A 22,101-nucleotide genomic window follows, 5' to 3' on the forward strand; every position below is an offset into this window, starting at 1 on the left:
TGCTTTGTAAAAAGATGAAAAGAGTGAGTGTGACCCTGTGCGATTTGGAAGGGCCTGCGCTGCCCACATCCCCTTTCTGAAGAAACAGCCTTATAGGGAACTACGTGATTCTACCCCATGCCCTCCATCCACAGCACTGGCAAATGCCTGACCATAGGGTGGTCAGTCTAGACTTCTGGTCTGGCCCCAAAAGATGAACTTTGCAACTCGCGTTTTTTTCTTCGGAATTGGAAAACCGAAAGCAGCTGGAATGGCACATAGCCAGGGTATCATGGTCCAGAAGAGACTCTCCAGCCAAGAGAAGGGGGAGCAGGAGAGAGACAGTGAGGGGTGTGGCTGCCTTGAGAGTTTCCTTAGTCCCTGGCTACTTTCTAGGCTCCCAGAGCTAGTCCAATGAGACTTCCACTCCTCTTAGCCTGTTCTTGGATGTCCATGACACTTGCTCTTGAATTTCAACACCAATGAGACTGCTACCTAGAGGGTGAACAATTGTCCACCAGCAGTTAACAGCAGAATATAGAGCAAAATCCTGGCCTCCAAACCCGAACTGATGTATCTGTCCCCAAAAGTAGGGATGATCCTGAAAACACCCAACAGTTGTACGGCAGAGGCCCCACTCATCAGAATGGTCTGCCCTGTCAGATGCCAGCGCATGTGTCCCAGCCTCTAGCTTCAGTCAGGATGGTCGTGGCAGTTGGAAGAAAGCCATCAGAAATGCCTTCACACCCCTCCCTCGCCGAGATGACGCTGCAAGAGCTTACCATAAGTTATCGTCACATGTTTCCCACCCAGACTTGGTGCCTCCGGCCTCCCTGCGATTCCCATGGTGCCTGAAAGGGGTGGGGTGGGCCCTTCTGAAAGGGAAAGTCACCCTGGTCTGGCACACGTTCCAAATCCTTCGGTGGAACCAATCCTTGGTTGGTCTGTATCCACACGAGTTAGAATGAGTCAGGGTGTGGCCATCAGAGCTGGGAGAAAATCTCTCTGAAGCTCTTGGGGGAGATTTTATAGGTCCCTGTGGAGAAAGACACACAGCATTGGCGGCCATGGTAAAAACCACAGGCATGCTGCCTCTGTATACAGGCAGAGGACCACTCACTCCTTCACACAACTCCCGTTGAGCCCTTGGGCACTACCAGTCCTGCCCACTTTTACACAGACTCAGATGGAATTTGTAAAACATAGGTACCCCGTGCATATTTTTAAGCTAATATCTAAATTTTTCGTTTTGAGTTTAAACAAACAGTGTCACAATGCAAATATTGACATTAAAAAAAAAAAAAAAAAAACCCTGTTCCATTATTCTCTTAAATGTAAAAATAGAAATGGCTAGTGAGATAGAATATGACTTGAGGGTGAGACAGGAGGGTGAGAAATCCTCTTTAAGCAGCTGAGATCATCAGTATCCAGGCAAAGCTGTAGGGCCAGAATGCTCTAAGCAGAGGAAACAAGTGCACAGGCCCTGAGGCAGGAACAGACCTGACTTATTGGAAGAACAGGAGAACGTTAGTGTTGCAGAAACACAGAAAACAAAGAGTAGTAAGACACAGGCCGTAAGAGAGAAGGGTAGGCAGGGGCTGGATCGTGCAGAACTCTGGAGGCCATTTGTGTTTACTTCTTTTTGCCCCTCCACACTCTCCACCCCTATGTCCCTGCCTGGGCCACAGGAGCCTGACCGGTGCCTCTGTCAGTAGGCTTTGTTGACTGCTGACTTCCAGATGTGCTTAGCCAAGGGTGTGCTCCAGCAGGTCTGAAGAGGAAAAAGCAGGACTGGGGGGCTTATTCCCCTGGCTCCCTTCTTGCAGAGTCTCACGAGCCAGCTGGGTTCCTCCAGTGAAGATCCCAGCCCCTGTCAGGGAGCCTCTCTACCCTGCCTCTGGTTCTGGTCACCACTTTCTTTCCCCGCCTCCCCACACCCCTTCATGCCTGGGGTGATCCCACTTGCTGTTATAGCAAGGGAAACTCTTCTGGTTTCCCTAACACCCTCTCCACCTTGGTAAAAAGTGCCTCCATTCAACTCTTCTCCAATTATCCTAACTTGTGTGGGTCATCTATTTCCTCCCGGGACCCCGCTTGGCACGCCATGATAAAGTGCTTACATTTTATTAGCAGTATTCTTAAATCCTTTGGTAATCGTCTTCCATCCTGTGAAATTATAAAGTCGTATCACAGATCTTTTTTATTCTGGCTTTCATTTCCAGGGTTTCCATGGCGTTCCAGGAAATGCAGTGACTATACGTGATGCATGACAGAGCTACGCAACACTTGAGAGACAATTGGTCCATTGAGAACAAAATGCAGTTGGAGGCCATGAAGTTCAAGTCTTGAGCGGCATTCCCATGCACAACCCTCTCTGGGGAATGCAGCCACAGTAACTGCAAAGTCCATTCCCCTCTCCAGGTTGAAAACTTCCTCTTCACCCTCGTGTTGTTATGTGGAAGACTTTCAGCCATAACCATATTTAGTCCTATTTGGGGAGGGGTGGGGAGTGGCGGGCCAAAAGCTAAAAAGAAAAATAAAGTCTGTGTATATGCTTCCATAGCTGAGATCGGTTTACTCCTAGCATACTTGCTTGGGAAAGCCTCCATCAGAGGCCGCGTGACCAACAAACCAGGACGAAAACCTTTCCTTTCAACCGGGTGGACCCTGCCTGCTTTCATTCATCTCAATCCAAGGACCATCATGTCAAGTCATGGCTTCGTTACGCTGTGGGACCCCTAAGTGGCTGCAAGGCCACTGCGGACGGAAGAAGGTCCACGCTAATCACGGCAAGTCACAGCTGTCTTTTTTTTGTTGTTTAAAGCGTGTTTCCTTCATCAAGATAACATAAATGTACTGACAAAGGGAAACGTACAGACAGCCCAGAGAGGAAGCAGAAGGTAAGAGTGGATGGCCCAGTTAAAAACAGGAACGTGTGCAGAGGAGACAGTTTCCCTCCCCTTGCAGGCTGAGCCAGGTCCCCAGCACCCTGAGCGGCTGCTCCAGGATGGACAACCCCCGGTGCCGTATATTGTAACCAGACGTTAGGCTCACACCTTCTGAGAACACCAGGGAAGGCCAAGAAGCGTGGGGGCTCCTGAAAATAAGAAGCGAAGAAGAAAGGATGTAGGGGTTGGTTAAAAATAAAACTTATCAGATGAGAATTAAGTCCGCAGAATGTTATCTCTCTTCGCAGGAGGGCTGGGGGGGTGGGGGGGGCGGGAAGGTGGGAAATAGGCACGTCAAGGAGAACGCAGGCCACAGGATGAATAAGCATAAAAATAGGAGGAAATGACCAAGCAAAGGAGCCAACCCTGCTGGGGGAGGGCCTTTCTAGGACAGGCGATAGCCCTCAAGGGCCGCATGAGAAACCAGCCAATGCACTGTTTCTCCTGCAGGGATCTATTTTTTTTCCCCTCTGTACCTTTTCCAAATCGGTTATTCTTTGTCGCCTCCCAGGTGCATTTATTATACTTTCAGAAAAAAATAAAGGTCTGTGGAAGAGGTTCTTGGGGAATTCCTACTTCCCGGCATTTTTACGGCAGGTAACCTTGTCCCCAGTGAATTTTTCAAAATCCAGACTGTGGGCAAGTACTTAAGCCCTGGCCCCGCTGGGAACAGCTGCCCGCCTCCCTACCCCCACCCACCTACAGCTCATCTGAGATCTGGCAGGAATTTGGGCTATTCCCAAAGCTGCCTTCCCAACAGGCCTACCACACCCAGAACCCAGACCCTGTTCTCTTTTAACTTCCATTTCCCTGGAAGTTCACGAATGATAGATAAAATGCTTCTTCCACTTCTCAATCCCAAGTCACCTTCCTCCTGTACATCCGCCAGGCATCTGTCATGAGGGATATGCTGTTCTCCCTCAAAGAACAGGCACAAAACAATGTCTACTTGTTAGATTAATGTTTAATGACCCAGTGTTGATCTGCTCCTAAAATGATGAATTTCATTCCACAACTGCTCTTAAATCTGCAAGGCAAAACTGTGGCAATAAAACACAACAGCCGCTCTGAGATGTTGCTCTAATTTTAAAAAAAAGAACCACAAAATCATCTTCATACATTTTCTGAAAAAAATCTCAGCACTCAGGAGCACGAGCAGCAACCACTTCCAAAAAAGCTGACTTTTCTAAGGGCTAAGTTTATCAAAGGTCAAACAAACAGGATTCAAGAAAGAAATCTGGTGCTTTTTCAGCACGCACAGCATTTAAGTAAGCAAAAGAGTTGGGTTAAGGAAATTAAAATGACATCCTTTTAGAGGCCACCTTAAAAAGATTCGGCAGAGACTGTCCAAGGGCCTTTGAGAATTAAAAATGTTTATAAATTTCCACTCAATGTCACTCAGAGGTGATGAAAGCATTCCTAAGATGACAGAGCCTTGCTCAGTCTCTTCCCTTAGTTTCTATTTCTCAGATGGAGAATTGTCAGGAACAGAACTACACTGACATCTCAGCTCTACCTCAACCCCAGAGTGGGAAGCTAGGTGTGTGAAAAAGAAAACTCGGCTTTCCTCCCCCAGAGTGCCTCAAAACAGGGACAGGAGGGTAGCAGTTTACACGCTGCCCAAATGTCACGATGATACACTGTGGCCCGCTGGGAAGCCTCCACATGGCAACCCAGGAAATCCATTCTGTTTTCCCTCCCAGTGGCCCACCCTGCATAACTCTGCTATGTGGGTGATGGCACGCCCATCCTGCCCACGCCCAGCGTGAGCCCGAGGGGCCAACATTGGACATACACCCCAAGTTCCTCCACGATCCTGAGAGGCAGGCAGGAAAGAACCCATTACAAAGTCAAGGGAGAATTCAACTATGAAGTTGGTGATTTCTGTTCATGTGGTTTACACTAACTGACATTCCTTTGGGAGGCTGGGCACTAGACCCCTGTGGATAACCAAATACTTACGTAAATATGCAAGCAGCTAGTATTGAAAGCTCCCCTTCTCCCTACTCCACTCATTCCTCTCTTGTTTTACCATCTCCTCTGAGGGAAGGAGATACCAAAGACAACAAATACTTAGGAGCTGGAAGTCCCAAGTCAAACCCAACCACGTTGTGCTACTCCATTAACCTGTGATCTTGGACAAGCCACCTAACTGTTCTGAGAACATTTTCTCACGTGTAGAGAAGAGCTGTATCCCACTGGCTGCAAAGAAGAAACACGTGAGAGCGTGTAGCACAGGCCTGGCATATAGGTATTCTCTGAGTATGTAGTCATTTTACCGATTGTTCTGTGTCAAGACTCGTTAACCGCTGACCGTGGCCTTGTAAATAAATGTAAAGGAGAGAGGCCATGGTAAATGCAGCCTCTCAAAGGACCTAACCTATCAACATGAAGGATCAGCAATATAGTAAAAAATCACATTCGGAGAGGAGTGAAGTGGGTCTGAAAGTTGATTGGTTCTTTTTTTTTTTTTTTAATTTTTTTTTCAACGTTTATTTATTTTTGGGACAGAGAGAGACAGAGCATGAACGGGGGAGGGGCAGAGAGAGAGGGAGACACAGAATCGGAAACAGGCTCCAGGCTCTGAGCCATCAGCCCAGAGCCTGACGCGGGGCACGAACTCACGGACCGCGAGATCGGACCGCGAGATCGTGACCTGGCTGAAGTCGGACGCTTAACCGACTGCGCCACCCAGGCGCCCCGATTGGTTCTTTAATATAAGGCAGCACATACGATCCAACAGAGCTCCACGATACCCAGCTTCATTTTGAGAAGAACTATTTAGTCTGTTTTGGCAAGTCTCTAACCACTTTGTTAACCAGTAGTATTCTCTTCATGTCATTCAAAGGATTTAAGACTGAAGCTAAGTCGATCTGGGATGATTTTTATTTAAGATAACTTGACCAAGAACATCCTTTGGGCCAGTCCTCATAGTTAATCAAATAGAAAAGCACCTGACATGTCCAAACTCCTATTTCATACAAACTGCTGACCCAGCATGGCATTTCCCATCATGGCTTTCTAAAACACAGGAAATTTCAGGACTGAATGACAGAAAGAAAGTAGGATGACCCAACCTCTAAAAAACCGGAGTTATTTAAAGAAGAAAAACAAAATCATGTCTGAGTGGATAATTCATGATTCGGACAGCCTACCATTTAATTGGTATTAACTACTCTACTAAAGATCTATTTAATGCACTTAGGTAAGACTTTTTATTTCCATGAAGTCGTATCTTTGGTTCAAAATTTAATCTCCTGCCAAGGGCTCTGTACTATATAGGTGACGTAACACTGAGGTAGGCTCTTAACATTTCATTGCCAGGAATATAAAGGAAATTGATCAAATTATTTGCCAAATAATGTTTCTTCAGCAGGGTTAAGTCTTCCCCTAAGTGGGCTGTCAAAGACAGGAGCAAAAAGCAGACCCTATTAAAGTTTTATTTTCCAGGTTAAATCTTCCAGGGCTCAAATTCAACCATGAAAAAATCAGTGCATTAAAAATTGATTTCATTTATAGTTTATTAGTTTATAGGACCTTTGTCTGAAGGAAATAAGCAAGGCCTAAGAGGTCAGATCTTCTGGCAAGTCAAAATATTGACTAAAATGAAAGATACAAGACATACTATTGGAATGACAGGATATTCCTTCAGAATCTTGTCACTAGCATCCTCATGACATTAGCAACCATGGAAAAAAGTTACAATTTTATAGAATATAAAATTCCTAGTAGATGATGTTCTTTCTTTTCTCCTACTGATGTATTTCACCAAAAGTGTTGAAGGATGCACCCTGTCCTATCTGAAGTTATTCTTTTTTTTTTAATTTTTTTTTAACGTTTATTTATTTTTGAGACAGAGACAGAGCAAGAATGGGGGAGGGGCAGAGAGAGAGGGAGACACAGAATTCGAAGCAGGCTCCAGGCTCTGAGCCATCAGCCCAGAGCCCAACGCGGGGCTCGAACTCACGGACCGCGAGATCGTGACCTGAGTCGAACTCGGACGCTTAACCGACTGAGCCACCTAGGCGCCCCTGAAGTTATTCTTATGTTACTCCCATAGTCCCAGGCTATTAAAGGGCAGAATTCTTCTTTGTTCAATTTTCAGATTCAGAGTGTTCAACGACCTATTCCAACAGGTAAACAAATATAGAATGACACTATGACCAAAGCTTTCTAAAACTCTTAGCCTCGATTTGCAGGTCAACGAGAGAAAGATATGCACAAAAAAACTCTAGCGAGCCCTTTCTGCCAAAGGTGGAGGAAATGAATCAAACCATTAAGACACTAAAGTAGGAGACCAAGTTTATTCAACAAGTATTTACTGAGCCCTTAATGTGCCAGGCACTATTTTAGGTTCTGGGAATACATTCCATTGATTAAAAACATACAAAAATCCCTGTCTTCATTGTGCTTACACTCTAGAGAAAAGATATAAGACAGTACACATAATAAATAAGTAAATTACATAGTAAGTTAGAAGATGATAAGTACTATGAAAAAAAAAATAGAGCAGTTGTGAGAATGAAGACAAGCCTTATCTGGAAATTTTCCAAAACCAGAAACGGAAAAAAAAAAATAAGCTTCTTTCTTGGAAAGTGTATATATCTGCAAATGACAAAAGAAGATATTTCTGGCTCTTTAATGTTCATGAGATTTGCAAGCAAGAAACGAAAGGGATTTTAAAATATGAAAATGGAACTGAAAACCAGGAAGAGTAACTTTCGCAAAATAGGTGCACAATACAGGGTTCTTGAGACGGTGGAATCTGTGGCTCTACTGTAGTGGAATCTTCCACATTTCTAGCAAATTCCATGATTCTGGACATATTGCCAACCACAGTGGATCTGAAGAGTCAATTCTGTTGAAGAAAGGCTACTAGGAACAGAAAATGTGGACAAACTCAAATAGCTTTTCAGGATTTTTTTGTTTTATTTCCGTTTCAATTTTAAAATACAATGCCCCGTGTTTTGTTATTTTCTCATTCTGTTAAAGAAGAAGGGTGAGCTCATTAAAAAGGGAAAACTGAAACATCGGAAGGCCTACATTTCTAACACCATTGCCATTCTCAAATTGTTCACGATGCATACTTGAGGATTATTGTGTATCGGCAGACGCACGTCTTTCGATACCGTTTTTAGAGGTTGTGGTCTCCAAACTACCTTCCAGGTAGGTTCTTTTCCCCTTTGATTTAAATTCAAAATCCACTTCAACAAAGTAACCCGAACAATTTATGCCTGGTTTTTGCCTCTGGGGAATTAGGTCCTCCAAGTAAGAAGTGAAAATAAAAAATAAATGGTGTATCATCTTTGATCAGAAAGTCCTAATGTCAGAAAAATGGGGCAGAGGCAGAAAAGTCCAGGTTGCAGGACCAGGAAAAAAAGAATGTCCACCCACAGGATACTTACAAATTGATGACTATGACAGCAGCCCTTTCTAGAGGTAATAATGTCATTAGATTGTGATAATTCTCCAGAAACCCCAAAAGCCCTGGATTAAGAACATCTGGAAATTGTTCCGATGACACAAATTTCTGCTTCCTGCTGTTAAGGCTTCAATGATGCCTCTCTGTGGCATCTGTCACCGTTGCTTTTTCTTGGCAAACCTCCTCCTTTCAAATCAGGAAGTGTACATAAAGTGCAAGTAAGACTCACTCCCTTGCCCATGCTCCCATGATCTTGTTTTGATAGCTAGTATTACCAAATCTATCAGTTAAACCGCTGGCCAGCTAGGTCATCTGCAGGCATTTCTGGCGTTAGCAAATGAGTTCATCTTGCAAGGAGAGTGTCTGAAGGTGGATGCCATCTCGGCAAGAAAACACAAAGTACCATACGTCAGACAGGGATGTGAATGATGCAAGCAGGAGGGGGATTTCTTGTCACTGAGTCACCGAAGAGGCCTTCTTTGGATCTCAACTCTTAAAGAGAATTCGGGAACCATTACTAAAACGAATGAGGCCAGTGGATTTCAGAGCACAGTCAGTCTTCCGAGAGGGCAGATTCAGTTTTCCCTGCGTTGGGGACAGGAAAGAAAATAAAGAGGGGAAGGAGCCAAATCTGATGAGTTTAATGTCCCAAGTGTCATCAAAATAGCTTCCAGTGAAAACTTCCCATCTTATAATACAAAGTTGAACACGGTGCCCCATGACAGCACTTAGCAAAATGTGTTTTCTTTGGTTTTTGATAGAACTACAGTCCAAATGGGTCATGGGTTAGGCAATGTTACATATATCTTTATTTTAATCTTAGATTAGCTTGTCTTGATTAATATGCCAATGACCACTGTGACTCTTCAAGAGAGGAATATAGTATGTAATACATTTAAGGGGCCAGAAATTTACCTTTCGAAAACCAACTTGGCCAGACTAGCAGGATATACGACAGATTTTGCGAAATGCTGGCCTACAACTGGAGGCAGGACAGGAATGGTGCTAAGGCATATTCGGTTTGTATTACACGAGCCCAGTGTCTGTAGACAGAGTCACAGTCCCACACCAATAGAATAAATCAACCATTCTAACTGGCCTCCACGGGATCCCCTATGAAATGTGCCAAAATCAGGGGCCAAATTGAATGTTATGTTTGATGGGTGAACATTAACGAAAAAAGTTAACTATTTCCCATGTATTATAACCTGTCACACAATCAGTGGACATTCACGGGGGATGAATGCCCTTTGCGTTTTTTCTGATTTTTTCCAGCAGAGCCCAGGCCAGGGGTTCAGGATTAAGCCCATCAAGATGTCATTACATCTGAAGCTAAGCCAAGGCTGAGACAGAACAGAGTACAGCTGACCCTTGAACAATATGGGTTCAAGGTTTGTTGAACCCATACACAGATTTGTTTCAACAAATACAGCACCGTACTGTAAATGCATTTTCTCTTCCTTAGGATTTTTCTTTTCTTTTCTTTTTTTTTTTTAATTTAATTTTTTAATTTATTTTTGAGAGAGAGAGAGAGACAGAGCACAAGCAGGGGAGGGGCAGAGAGAGAGGGAGACACAGAATCAGGAGCAGCCTCTAGGCTCGGAGCTGTCAGCACAGAGCCCGACACGGGGCTCAAACTCACGAAGGGCGAGCTCATGACCTGAACTGAAGTCAGAGGCTCAACCGACTGAGCCACCGGGCGCCCCCCTTGGATTTTTCTTATTGGCATTTTCTTTCCCCTAGCTTTTCCTTTGTTGTAAGAATACAGCACATAAATACATAGAGCATACAAAATATGTGTTGACTTCATGTTTAATGCTTCCTGTCAACAGTAGGCAATTAGTAGCTAAGTTCTGGAGAGTCAAAAGTTATATGCAGATTTTCAACTGCAGGGGGGTCGGCACCCCTAACACCCGCCCCCACCCCCATCCCCGCCCCGTTGTTCAAGGGTCAACTGTATATTAGAATATATACAAAAAATCGTAAATAAAAGTCAAAGACTGACTTGATGAAAAGTCACAGAAAATTTTCGCACACGTACTGGTTAAATTCCTGAATTTCTTTTTGGCTTCTGCCCTTTCTTCAGCATCAAAGTACCATACAGTCATAGCGTATCTGTGAAAGATAAGCAGATATAATAAGAAAAGAAGCTTAAAAACACTACCAAAAAATTAAAATGCTATGAATCTCACATCAGAGTCCTTTATAAAGCCAGCATTTAAAGTTGTCCCTATTATTAGAAGTCCATCCCAATTTTAATTTAAAATAAACTTCTCTGGTTTCAATTCTATTTAAATGTAATAAAGCACGTGAGGAATTCCAAGTATGCACCAGGCATTATCCTGAGCAATGGGAATTCAAATGATCATGAGAATACATCTGCCCCTTTCTCAAGGAGCGCAGGCTTTCACAGGGGAGGCAGGCCACTTCACAAATAATGTATCGGGTCAAGATGATCTACACAGAAAAGGACTAGAAGGGTGTCATTCTGCTAAAGACTGGGAGACCCAAGATGTTGGAGACAGCGCAAAGAGGAGGTGACAGTTGAGTAAACCTTTGAAGAGCAATTTATTTAAATGACAGAACACTTAAAGCTCTTGGCTGGCTTTCTCTAGTTTTGGATACTAAGGCAAAGATACAAGGGAATAATGATGCCCTCAAGCTTTCTACTGTGTTCTCATTAATTTGCTTTATCCCATCTAATCCCATCTATGGGTTAGACTGTAATAGGAGTCATTTCATTCGCGAGTTTTCAAAAAGTTTCACTTTATAATTACTATTAGCTACTGGAATTTCTAGAATAGCATTCGAAATTTTTTCAGGTGCTTCCCATCAACGTCTAATGTTTCTCCTGTGACTTTGGTCATCTAGGGATTGGGGAATGACGAGGGAATTCTGGCAGAAATGACAGGGTCCAATTATCATACCCCATTAAATAAGCCACAAGCAGGCTCTGGTGGTAGAATTAGTTACCTGCTCACCTAGGGCACATTCCAATTTGACATTTAATATGCAACTCTGTGTGAGGCTCAGATCGGTGATTTCTGGAGGGGAACAGCTATAAATCTTAAATACTTTACACATGTGATTCTAATTTAATTAGGCTTGTTAGGGTTCAGTCATTACCCTACCCAAGTTCTCTCTTACCCTGCCCCCAACTGCGACTCCCCCTGCAAACTGCACCCCCACAGCACTCCAGCTGCACCTGGTTAACAGCTCTGGCCACAAGACAAAGGTAATAAGAGGCAGAATCCGAAGTTAGGGTTATGTCAAGAGTTTCTAGATTAATACTAAACAATACAAGTTTATTTACTTATTTATTTATTTTTGAATTTTTTTTTTCCATGTTTGTTTTGAAAGAGAAAAGAGAGCACAAGCCGGGGAGGGGCAGAGACAGAGGAGAACAGAGGATCTGAAGCAGGCTCTGTGCTGACAGCAGAGAGCCCAAGGTGGGGTGCGAACCTGCAAACCGTGAGACCTGAGCCTAAGTCAGACGCTTAACCGACTGAGCCACCCAGGCGCTCCCTAAATGATACAAGTTCAGTTATTCAGTTACTCTGAAAATCTCATGCTTGATCTAAAGATGGGGCTTTTTTTTTTTTTTTTTTTTTTTTTAATTTTTTTTTTTTTTTCAACGTTTATTTATTTTTGGGACAGAGAGAGAGCATGAACGGGGGAGGGGCAGAGAGAGAGGGAGACACAGAATTGGAAACAGGCTCCAGGCTCTGAGCCATCGCCCAGAGCCCGACGCGGGGCTCGAACTCATGGACCGCGAGATCGTGACCTGGCTGAAGTCGGACGCTTAACCGACTGCGCCACCCAGGCGCCCCCCAAGATGGGGCTTTTAAAAATCCAATTATTGGGACAGGATGGGTATAGTGGGCCCACACCAATTTTCAGCAAAGGAAAGGGTAAAAAGGAAAAGAAGTAGGAACAAATTCCTCTTTCTTCTTCAAGGTTCCTTCTCTGTTTGCGATTGGCAACGTGTAAATTCACCCCGAGTTAACCATGAGAATTTCTGATATGGGATAGCCAGCATTCTCCAGGGACAGTTCAACGTTAAATTTGTTTAAGGTAGAAGTGGCAAAGAAAGAAGAGAAAAGCACTGTGGGAAATCTGGAATCCACAATGCTCACCTAATGGAAAACAATTTGTTAACAGTTCAAATTGACATTAGGTTTTGTAAAGAACCTAAGGAATCTAGTTTCTCCTTTAACTGTTATTGCCTCCAAAGAGGTATGCTGTCAGCTTTGGGGTGTGCTTGGTCCCTCAAATGCACAGGACACAAGTTTAGGGAATTCTGTGGGATCCGAGTTGTACCAAAAGCTTCTAAGGAGGAATCATGGCCTTGGCTATTACCTGGTCGCATAGGAAGGCTGGACTTCATGTGGGTTCCTGCGGTCTGACCAGAAGAACAAGAGTCTGTCAAAAATGGGCTCCACATCCGCTATGAACGATTTCCCTTCTGGAAATATCCGCAGGACCCCACCGTGGAGCTGAAGGCCACAAAGGAGATGGGTTATTTCCTAGACTCACACATAATGAACTAACAATGGTATTTCAGCCTCATCTAGAAACGATGCCATCTTCCAACCTCCACTCCCGGTGTATATTACTCCCCAGACTCTCTTCAGCCTTACACCATGTACGAAATTTTACTTCAGACTTATCTGGTCATACCTCTTGCACCACCTCATACCCAATGAAGCCTTCCTACCCCCATCACAAAATCCACGGATACAAAGTGGGAGTGCGGTTAGGTCCAATCACACAAAATTGCCAACATTTGACAGGTTTTGACCTACAAAAACCCACCAGCAATTTCATACGGCTCAACTTAATATTACGAACTTCCTAGGAGAGTCATCACACAGAACATCTCATTCAGTTAGAATTTATAGTTTTCAGGGCGCCTGGGTGGCTCAGTCGGTTGAGCGTCCGGCTTCGGCTCAGGTCATGATCTCACGGTCTGTGAGTTCGAGCCCCTCATCGGGCTGTGTTGACAGCTCGGAGCCTGGAGCCTGCTTCGGATTCTGTGTCTCCCTCTCTCTCTCTGCCCCTCCCCCACTCACGCTCTGTCTCTCTCTGTCAAAAATAAATAAACATTAAAAAAGTTAAAAAAAAAAAAAGAATTTATAGTTTTCTTTTGAAATCCTCCAACTCCTAGGTGATCTCATCAGTTGGAACTTCCATGCTCTTTTTTCTGAACGCAGACCGCCTCATCTGCACCTTGTATTAAATGTATCGCTCTCTTCCTCGGACTACTTTTTAAAAATACGTACACCCAAATCTCCTGTTAGGATAACCATATCAAAGTAGAATTCAGGTCTCACACATCAATGTCTCCGCACAGCACAATGCCTGGCGTTAACAGGCACTCAAATATTTGTTGAATGATTTCATACTTTGTGATTTATTATCACTGACATGATTACTCTCTTGCCTGTAACACTACCTTTCACGATTTTAAAAGACAACTAAGGGACATATTCCAGTCATGTTACCAAATAGGGAGAAGAGATGAGCCTTGTCTCTTCTGATTCACTGGTTTCCCAGGTTTTGTTTTCCTGAAGCCAGATAAAATATCTTTGCTTTAGGACAACCAATATCTGCCCTAACGAACAGGAAACGGAGATGCAGAAGGTTCAAAAGCCAAATGAGCTTGAAAAGTTCTCTGACCTCTCAGACTCCTAAATCATCCTTAGCTTTCAGAAAGCATACAAATTCCAGACAAATGTTTGTAAGCGTGGAACCAGATTTCATATCTCTATCTATATGTTCAAAAAAAAAAAAGCCAGAAAGCCTTTGGCATTCACAAACCAAGGACAGCCATGGCAAGCGGCCACCAACGAAACATATCACCCCAAGAGGACTGTGTGGGAAACCTCGCTTGGGGAGGGTTTTATATCCTACAGTTAGTTCTATTTTTGTGGAATTCTCTCAATGTTGCTGCTGGAAGGGAAAAGTATATATCTTACTGTCTGCACTGAAAATCCTATCAGCTCTGGAGTAGATGAAAAAAAAGAACTGATCCCCATTCTTAAAATACTAAATTACCTTCTCTTTATCAACCACCCTTCCCATAACCTAGTAATGACCTCCCCTACACCCCTTCCCATCAAATTAATTTGATATCTGTTATTTTCATCTCGTCAACTTAAGTACGAATACCACAGTAGGAGAAAAAAGGGAAATGGTGATGTAGAAAAGATTCATTCATGGGAATTATGAATTCCAAACCCTTCTCTAAGTCATCTGAATTAGCTTCCTATAGTTTCTAACCCCATACTCTACTCCCTTTAGTCCAAAGTACCTTGGCGTCCCAATTCTTGTTCAGATAGTAGATACAGGTGATGCAGCGACCGTCACCGTTGGGGTTGTCTACGTGTCGAACATAACCCGTTCCATTTCCTGGGTAGCAAGCCACCATTGCCTATGGAGAAATCCCAAGAAAGCTGGTTAACAAAGCTGAGACAATCCACTCCTATTGGGGAACAGCTGAGTAACAGAAGTCTCCTTGGGTGCTATGTGACATTTACAGGCGGTTGCTGGCTCCTTAACTGCATGCACAGTACGTACATTTAGACTCTTCATCATATAAGATTAACAGCCAAGTCATACCTTAGGCTCAGCCCAAGTGGAAAGTGGTTCAGCCATATTCCCACAGTTCTAGAACGTTTCAGACCGTAATACAGCTACATCATCAGGATGCCCTGCTTTTCTCCAATCTTTTTTTGGCAAAAGCAGGTTCTGGGCTCCCACCCTAGACCCACAAAATCAGAATCGCTAGGTAATGGAGTTTAGGGATTATGCCTGGTGTAATAAGTGCTCCTGAATCACCAAATCACCTGCTGTCTTAGAACAATGGTGATGGTTGCATTGACAAAGAGACAGGAACCAACCACAAAGGGTGAAAAGATCAGGCTTGCTCAATAAAATGCTTAGGACAGAAAGAACAGGAAAGGAAGGGTCAATCAGAAGGAAGCTATGCCCCAATATGTTAGGACAGGCAGTGTGATCAGGCGCAATTCACAAAAAAGCCACAGACACATCTTAGTGTGTTTCTCAATACTCTCCTATGGTCTTCTCTCCTACTGATAATTATCACATCAGATGATATCCTGAAGTTTTCTTCCTTTGTCCAAGCACTACCTGTATCAGCCAGGTGGAGGGATAAAGTAGAAAGCCATACAGACAAATCCTACTGAAAATTACTATTAAAGAATTACTATTACTAGGGTACCAAACCTCCAATTGTCCCATGGGAAAATTATAGCAAGGAGTAGAAAAAAATGGGCAAAGTGCAAAAGCTAGTTCTTTCCACAGGACACTGACTTATTTCTAAAATACTTTCATAGGGATGGAAACAGATAAATAAGTAAAACATTTTCATAGGGATGAGATATATGCAGGGAAGATATGGGAACTGACAACATAAAATGAAGGAAGGGATATTTTTCCTGTTTTGTTGGCCAATGCATCTTAGTGCCCAGAACAGTGCCTGACACATGGAAGGTGTCTGTTTACAATTTGATAAGGGGTGTGTGTGTGTGTGTGTGTGTGTGTGCGTGCGCACAGTGCATGGGTGGCTCAGCCAGTTAAGCATCCTACTTCAGCTCAGGTCATGATCTCACAGTTTGTGGGTTTGAGCCCTACATCAGGCTCTGTGCTCAGAGCTCAGAGCCTGGAGCCTGCTTCAGATTCTGTGTCTCCCTCTCTTTCTCTGCCCCTCCCCCACTCATATTCTCTCTCTCTCTCTCTCTCTCTCTCTCTCTCTCAAAAGTGAATAAATATTTTAAAAATTTAAAAATTTAAAAATAATAAAATTTGGTAAGTGAATTAGCAAGTGGCTCTCTCCTCTGAAGAGTAAGTTTACATTCTACCTAGATCAATAGAGATTTCTGTCATTTTATTTTTTTAAAGTTTATTTTCAGAGACAGAGAGAGAGAGAGAGAGAGAGAGAGAGAATCCAAGCAGACTCCATGCTCACAGCACAGAGCCTGATGCAGGACTCGATCCCACAAACCGTGAAATCATGACCTGAGCCTAAATCAAGAGTTGGATGCTTAACTGACAGCCACCCAGGCATCCTGAGATTTTTGTCATTTTAAAAACCTATCTCCAAACATACATGTAGTGATCCAGTTGGTATTTTTCCTCATAAAGGGCAGGGTTGTTTCACTGGTAAAATGATCAGTCACGTAGAGAGGCCCAAACTAATGCACTAGTGGCTCGAAGGATCAGCTTCAGTGCTGTGGGGCCAAGTCACTCCCAGCTGTAGCACAAAAACATGAACGAAGTGTGTAGCTTCAAAGGCTTCACGCACACTACATACTAGAACAACGATAAGGCTGAAGAGTAACTCGGCTTTAGAATGATCTTAACGCTTAAATCACCGTCCCCCTCGTGCAGCTATCAATCCCCACATCCTGCCTCTGAACATCTAAAATGTCAACGCAATGTCATCTTGGAGCTGAAGTTAGGCTGTTAGCCCTAACCTCGTTCAGAAAGTGGAATTCTGAGGCTCCTGCAATCAAGATTTAACAAATGTGGTACCATCAGGCAAAGGATGGCTTGGAGAAAGCTAACTGGCAGCAGGCAGAAATGATGGGCCTGGCTGGGAAGAAGAGATAAATGAAGTCCCCTATAATGACTAGGGAATTACTCATCCCTGGAAGCAGCTATTAGGATTATAAGAGCCACCACTGAGCCAATAATGAAAGTCACTTAAGCCACAAACAATTATAGGCCAGATTCCCCACCATCTCAGCCTCTCCCCACTGTGAAGTCTTGAAAGGAGGAAGCGCTCCATCAATGCTATATAATCTTATATTCTTAAACAGCTCTACTCTAAGGAAAAGGTCAGTGGTCTGGATGCCTGCCATCTGGTTCACTCAGCAACTAATTGTGTGATCCCAGGCTCAGTGTCTTTTCTATAAAGAGGGGCTTGGGTTGGAGGGCCTCTGAAGGTCTAAGACTCTATCTAAGCAGCAACCCCAGAAGGAGCCACAGGGTTCTTCAGGGCATAATGAAGCACTCATCTGCCTCAGAATTCAGTTTGTATTAAATACTGGAAAAAAAACAGACACAAACGCACAGAAGTACATCCTTTACGAATTGCTGCATCTATAAAACATATACACCAAAAAAGAGCTAGCACATCCCAGGGACTTGGGACACCAGGCATAATCCCTAAACTCCATTAGGCACAAAACCCCTCAGTGCCAGAAAAGTATCTGATTGCTTAAGGAAGGGGAATGGAGGACATTTTTCTGGCCAGGGTGAATCTTCACCCTCTCTCCTGGTTTCTGAAGCCACAGCATCAAGTTTGAAACAATGGAAGGAAATTATTGTGGGCCTCAGTGGGCCTGTCGAAACTACATAGGCCAATTTTATCAGTGTTTTCTGGACAAGAGCCATTGGAGATAGGTCTTGGCTTGGGCACATTCCCAACTATTTGCTGGTCTCTGATACAGTCTAGAACCAGGAGGCTAAGGATATGCTGAGAAGCAAGGCTCACTTCAACAACTAGTCGTGCATTTCTGTGCCAATTTGTGCACGGGGCAGAAACAAACCCCGGAAACTGACCGGTTCAACTGCATTGCTATCTAAACCTCATCAAGCCTGGGAAGGGATTTATAATGTATAAAGGAGGAGAATGCTTCCGAACAGTGAAGAACAGGGCCAGAGTACTTGAATTATTGTGTGACCAACATGCCAAGCAATAACACGGACACTGATCAGGAGGATGACTCATTTATTGTGGACCTTTTATTTGCCAACACTTCCTGACTGGATTAATATTTGAAATTTATAGAAGTTTAATAACATATTAGTGCGGTCCACAATAGCATGTACAATATAGCCCTAGAGTTGTATTCTTGGATGTGTAAATAAACCCACATGTCCCCTTATGCACTTACCATTCCTTCCTCTGACCCCACTGTGCACCCCCCTCCCCAGCCCTCAACCACTCCAGGAGGCCTTTCCAGAGCTCTGTAGCAAAAGGAAATGAGCAGAGGGGTGAACCCCACCCAAGCTGGCTCTAGACATCTAGGTGGCCATGTTCAGGCAGGAACTGTGTATGCATTCTTTGAAGATGCACACAGATACATAGAACTTTAATAGCCAAATCCAAGTAACAAAATCTGTTCCCCGAATGCCACGGGCAGAAAAGAGAACAGTGGTTCTCTTGGGAGTTATCGTTGAGCTGGCTTCATAAAAAGCCATATCTCATCAATCCAAAAGGCAAGGTTGAAAAGTGAAAGTCAAAGATTTCCATTCTGATGCCTACACAGAACACTCTTGACTGAAATCAGCCACAGCTTGATTGTACGCATAAACCATTTTCAAAAAGTGCCATCATCAACACCCACTGTCCACTCAGCAATGATGATCATTTTAGACCCACAGGTGGGAAGGGGGTGCGTCTGCCCCCATCTAGCCTCCAGTAAGACTCATCACTTTTCTAATAACAACCAACAGCCTAGATTTTTATGGAAACATATTTCACATTGCTCATGACTTTGAAGTCCGATTCGCCAGTCTGACTTGATCTTAAGTAATAAAGGGGCCTTTTATGTAATTTTAACTTCACAAATTAAAATATTAATCAGCTCATTTTATTTGTAAAATTTGCAATAGATGTGAATCCGTTTTTTAAAAAAATTGGCAAGAATAGCATAAATTCAAAGCTACGTGGCTGAGTGACCTTTATATTGGTATTTTGGTCCACTGCTAGACTCCCCCTAACTAGCAGGCAGAAATACCACTCAGTCTTTGTAAGGATTTGTTTTGAATTATGAATGGTCTTAAGCACAGCATACTTTGAATAAAATACCACCTAAGTACAGGATAACCTGTGCTTAACCTCTTCATGCCTCAGTTTTCTCATCTGTCAAATTGGCTTATGAGGATTAAAGGAGTTAATCCATGTAAAATGCTAGCACAAGGCCTGGCATACACTAAACGCTGCTTCTTTAGCTCTTTTTAATTCTTTTAATGTTTATTTATTTTTGAGAGAGAGAGAGAGAGAGAGAGATACAGAGCATGAGCAGGAGAGGGGCAAAGAGAGGCGCATAGAATCTGAAGCAGGTTCCAGGCTCTGAGCTGTCAGCATAGAGCCTGATGCAGGGCTCGAACCCACAAACCATGAGATCATGACCTGAGCAGAAGTCAGATGCTTAAACGACTGAGTCACCCAGGCTCCCCTTTAGCTATTTTTAAAGTTGATGGCGTGCACAGTTGTCTTCCCCTCAACTGGGGCTTCTGAGTATCTACCTCTTCTTCAGGGATCCAATTCTACTTAAGCGTTTTGTAGCTTCAAATCCAGGACTGGCTAACTCAAATAGCTTCTGGCGCTTCCAAGTAACATAAATGATTGAAGCCAATCAGGCATATATGTGTCAGAACTCCGGAGCGTGTGCTATGCTGCCTACAGCCAGGGAATCTGCTGTCCTTTGCAATGAAGGCTCCCTCTTCCAAATCTTCAGATTTTCAGAGGGATGCAAGCAACTGAACCAGATTTGCGCATAAACTCTCCTGAATAGCTTTTATCCCAATTGTAAAATCGGGGCCACAAAAAACTACATCAGGCTGTACTATGAGGTCACTGTCTGCGGTCTCCTAAGAGGTCAAGCCACTCGGGGCACCTGGGTGGCTCAGCTGGTTGAGCATCCAACTTTTGACCTTGGCTCAGGTTATGATCTCACGGTACAACATGGAGAACTCAATGTGTAAAGACTTGAGAAGAAATACACGAGACCATGCACCTTCTTCACCTTGGAAAAACTGCCAAGCAGCTCACCACAGTAGAGAACACAATAGCTCAAACCTTCTGGCTAGAAATGGGCCCAGTTTATAGTTGGGTGACAACAACCGAGGCAATAAACTTGCCCATTTTTCTAGTCAGCTATGGGTAGAGGAGTTGAAGGCTATACCTACTCCCAGGGTTACTTTTCCTGGGTGGTTTGTGTTCAGCACATATTTTAACATACACATGTGATGAGGACAGAGAGCAGAGGAGCCCCGTGTCTGTACATTTTATGTCCTATATTGACTAACACACCCTCTGAGAAAGGGGACCCATCTGGTAATTTGGGAGGTGGTGAGGGGATTGTTAACCACGGCAACAAAGGCACTAGCCCTAAAACTGAACTCCTTATTTAAACCGAACTCCTCCTTTAAAGCAAGGCCACCTGGGGGGCTCCGTCGGTTAAGCGTCTGACTCTTGATTTCAGTTCAGGTCATGATCTCACGGTCCTGAGACTGAGTCTGGCATCAGGCTCTGTGCTGACAGTGTGGAGCCTGCTTGGGATCCTCTCTCCTTCCCTCTCTGCCTGTCCCCCAGCTCAAGCAGACTCATGTACCCCCTCTCTCTCTCAGAAATAAACTTTAAAAAGAAAAGCAAAAATTAAAAAAAAAGTCTTCAAACTGCTCTAGGTATACCATAAGGAAGGCTAGAGAGAAAAACTGGAAGAGGCATGATCTTTGCAAGTTTTGTTCCGAAAGAAAGAAAGAAAGAAAGAAAGAAAGAAAGAAAGGAGGAAAGAAAGAAAAACTAAGGATAAATTAAGCCAAAATGTCATTTTCCATTTGGCTCTGACAAGGACTAGAGGAGAGAACCACAAAAATCCTTTTCAAGGGCAAGTCACTTAAATCCGGAGGAAGAAAGCAAACTGGGATTATTGCTTTAGACTTTCTCAGTCTTCCTGGTTCCGGGGTAAGTAATCTTTAAGGGTACTTTGTAGGACCCACTCTTGTCACTTAATTTCCCACTGTGCACTATTCATAAAACATCTTGACAAGATAAAGGCAACCGTGCAAAGCTTTCTCCAAGAGTTTCCAACAAATGACACTCTGCAAAGTTCACACTATTGGCCAGTCCCATCCTGTATCTGAAACTGAACAAAAGCTCTCCAGGTGATGATGAGTAGCTCATAAACATAAAAAGTGCTTTAGAATCTTTATACATTCATTCCAACTTCATCCAGATTGACCTAAAGAAATGAGTTGTAGATAATGGAGATACTTTAGAGAAAAAAGTAGGAAACTCTGTGCAAACTGTCACTAGTTATCTTGGTATCTTGCCTGTTATCTGTCTCATTGGTTAAGAGCAAACCTAGCTACCTCCTTCCTCCTAGTGCCTCTAGTTAAAGAGCGATGTAACAAAACGAGGGGAAAATAGGAAATATGTTTTTGGTGGGCAATAACGTGAGCTGTGGCCAAGCTACCATGTTCCCCTTCCCAAAGTTGTCCGAGCAGACAAATCAGAAGAAGCAAAACACCAGACAGTCCAGACAAATACATCTGTAAGGCAAGTAAGCCTTTCAACAAACCTCAAGTTATTCATTAAAATGTTTTCCGTTATTCGACTTGTACACGGAGAACCACTTCTGCCTTCCTCATTTGTTCTAAACCCACACTAAAAATGCCTCTACCTGAACCTATGTACCCAGAACACTGCTACACAAAACCTCCCCTTCAGTTTAGAGCAATAATCATCACGCCCCTCGTGCATTAATTTTTTTTGAAATGTGACAGCTTCAGTAATTCTGAAAATGAAAAGTAAGAAGGTATAGCCAACTCTTGGTTGCTCTGGTGATGTGCATCTACCCAGCCCTTCAGGTCAGGTGGGAGCATCATGCCTGTAAAGGCTGAAATTTACCATCTTCACTTGAAAACCCAGGCAGACCTTTCCATCAGTGTCCTTGTTCTGCTCTACGAGGAATTCGGTTCTAGTTTGGGGATCAT

At 43.6% G+C, this 22,101-nt stretch overlaps 1 protein-coding gene across 1 annotated transcript in view; it reads right to left on the bottom strand.

Annotated features, from left to right (window-relative positions):
* Positions 1-7,217: 7,217 nt before the first annotated feature.
* EGLN3 (egl-9 family hypoxia inducible factor 3) overlaps positions 7,218-22,101 on the bottom strand; it is a 29,649-nt gene continuing 14,765 nt past the window's right edge. The window contains exons 2-5 of the mRNA XM_045450666.1: positions 14,663-14,782; positions 12,709-12,845; positions 10,391-10,464; positions 7,218-8,934 (exon numbers count right to left, since the gene is read on the bottom strand). Coding sequence (XP_045306622.1) covers positions 8,903-8,934; positions 10,391-10,464; positions 12,709-12,845; positions 14,663-14,782 — 363 coding nt within the window. The 3' untranslated portion in view covers positions 7,218-8,902. The remainder of the gene's footprint in view (positions 8,935-10,390; positions 10,465-12,708; positions 12,846-14,662; positions 14,783-22,101) is intronic.

This window comes from Leopardus geoffroyi, chromosome B3 (genome assembly GCF_018350155.1).
Source record: "Leopardus geoffroyi isolate Oge1 chromosome B3, O.geoffroyi_Oge1_pat1.0, whole genome shotgun sequence".
Taxonomy (NCBI): Eukaryota; Metazoa; Chordata; class Mammalia; order Carnivora; family Felidae; genus Leopardus; species Leopardus geoffroyi.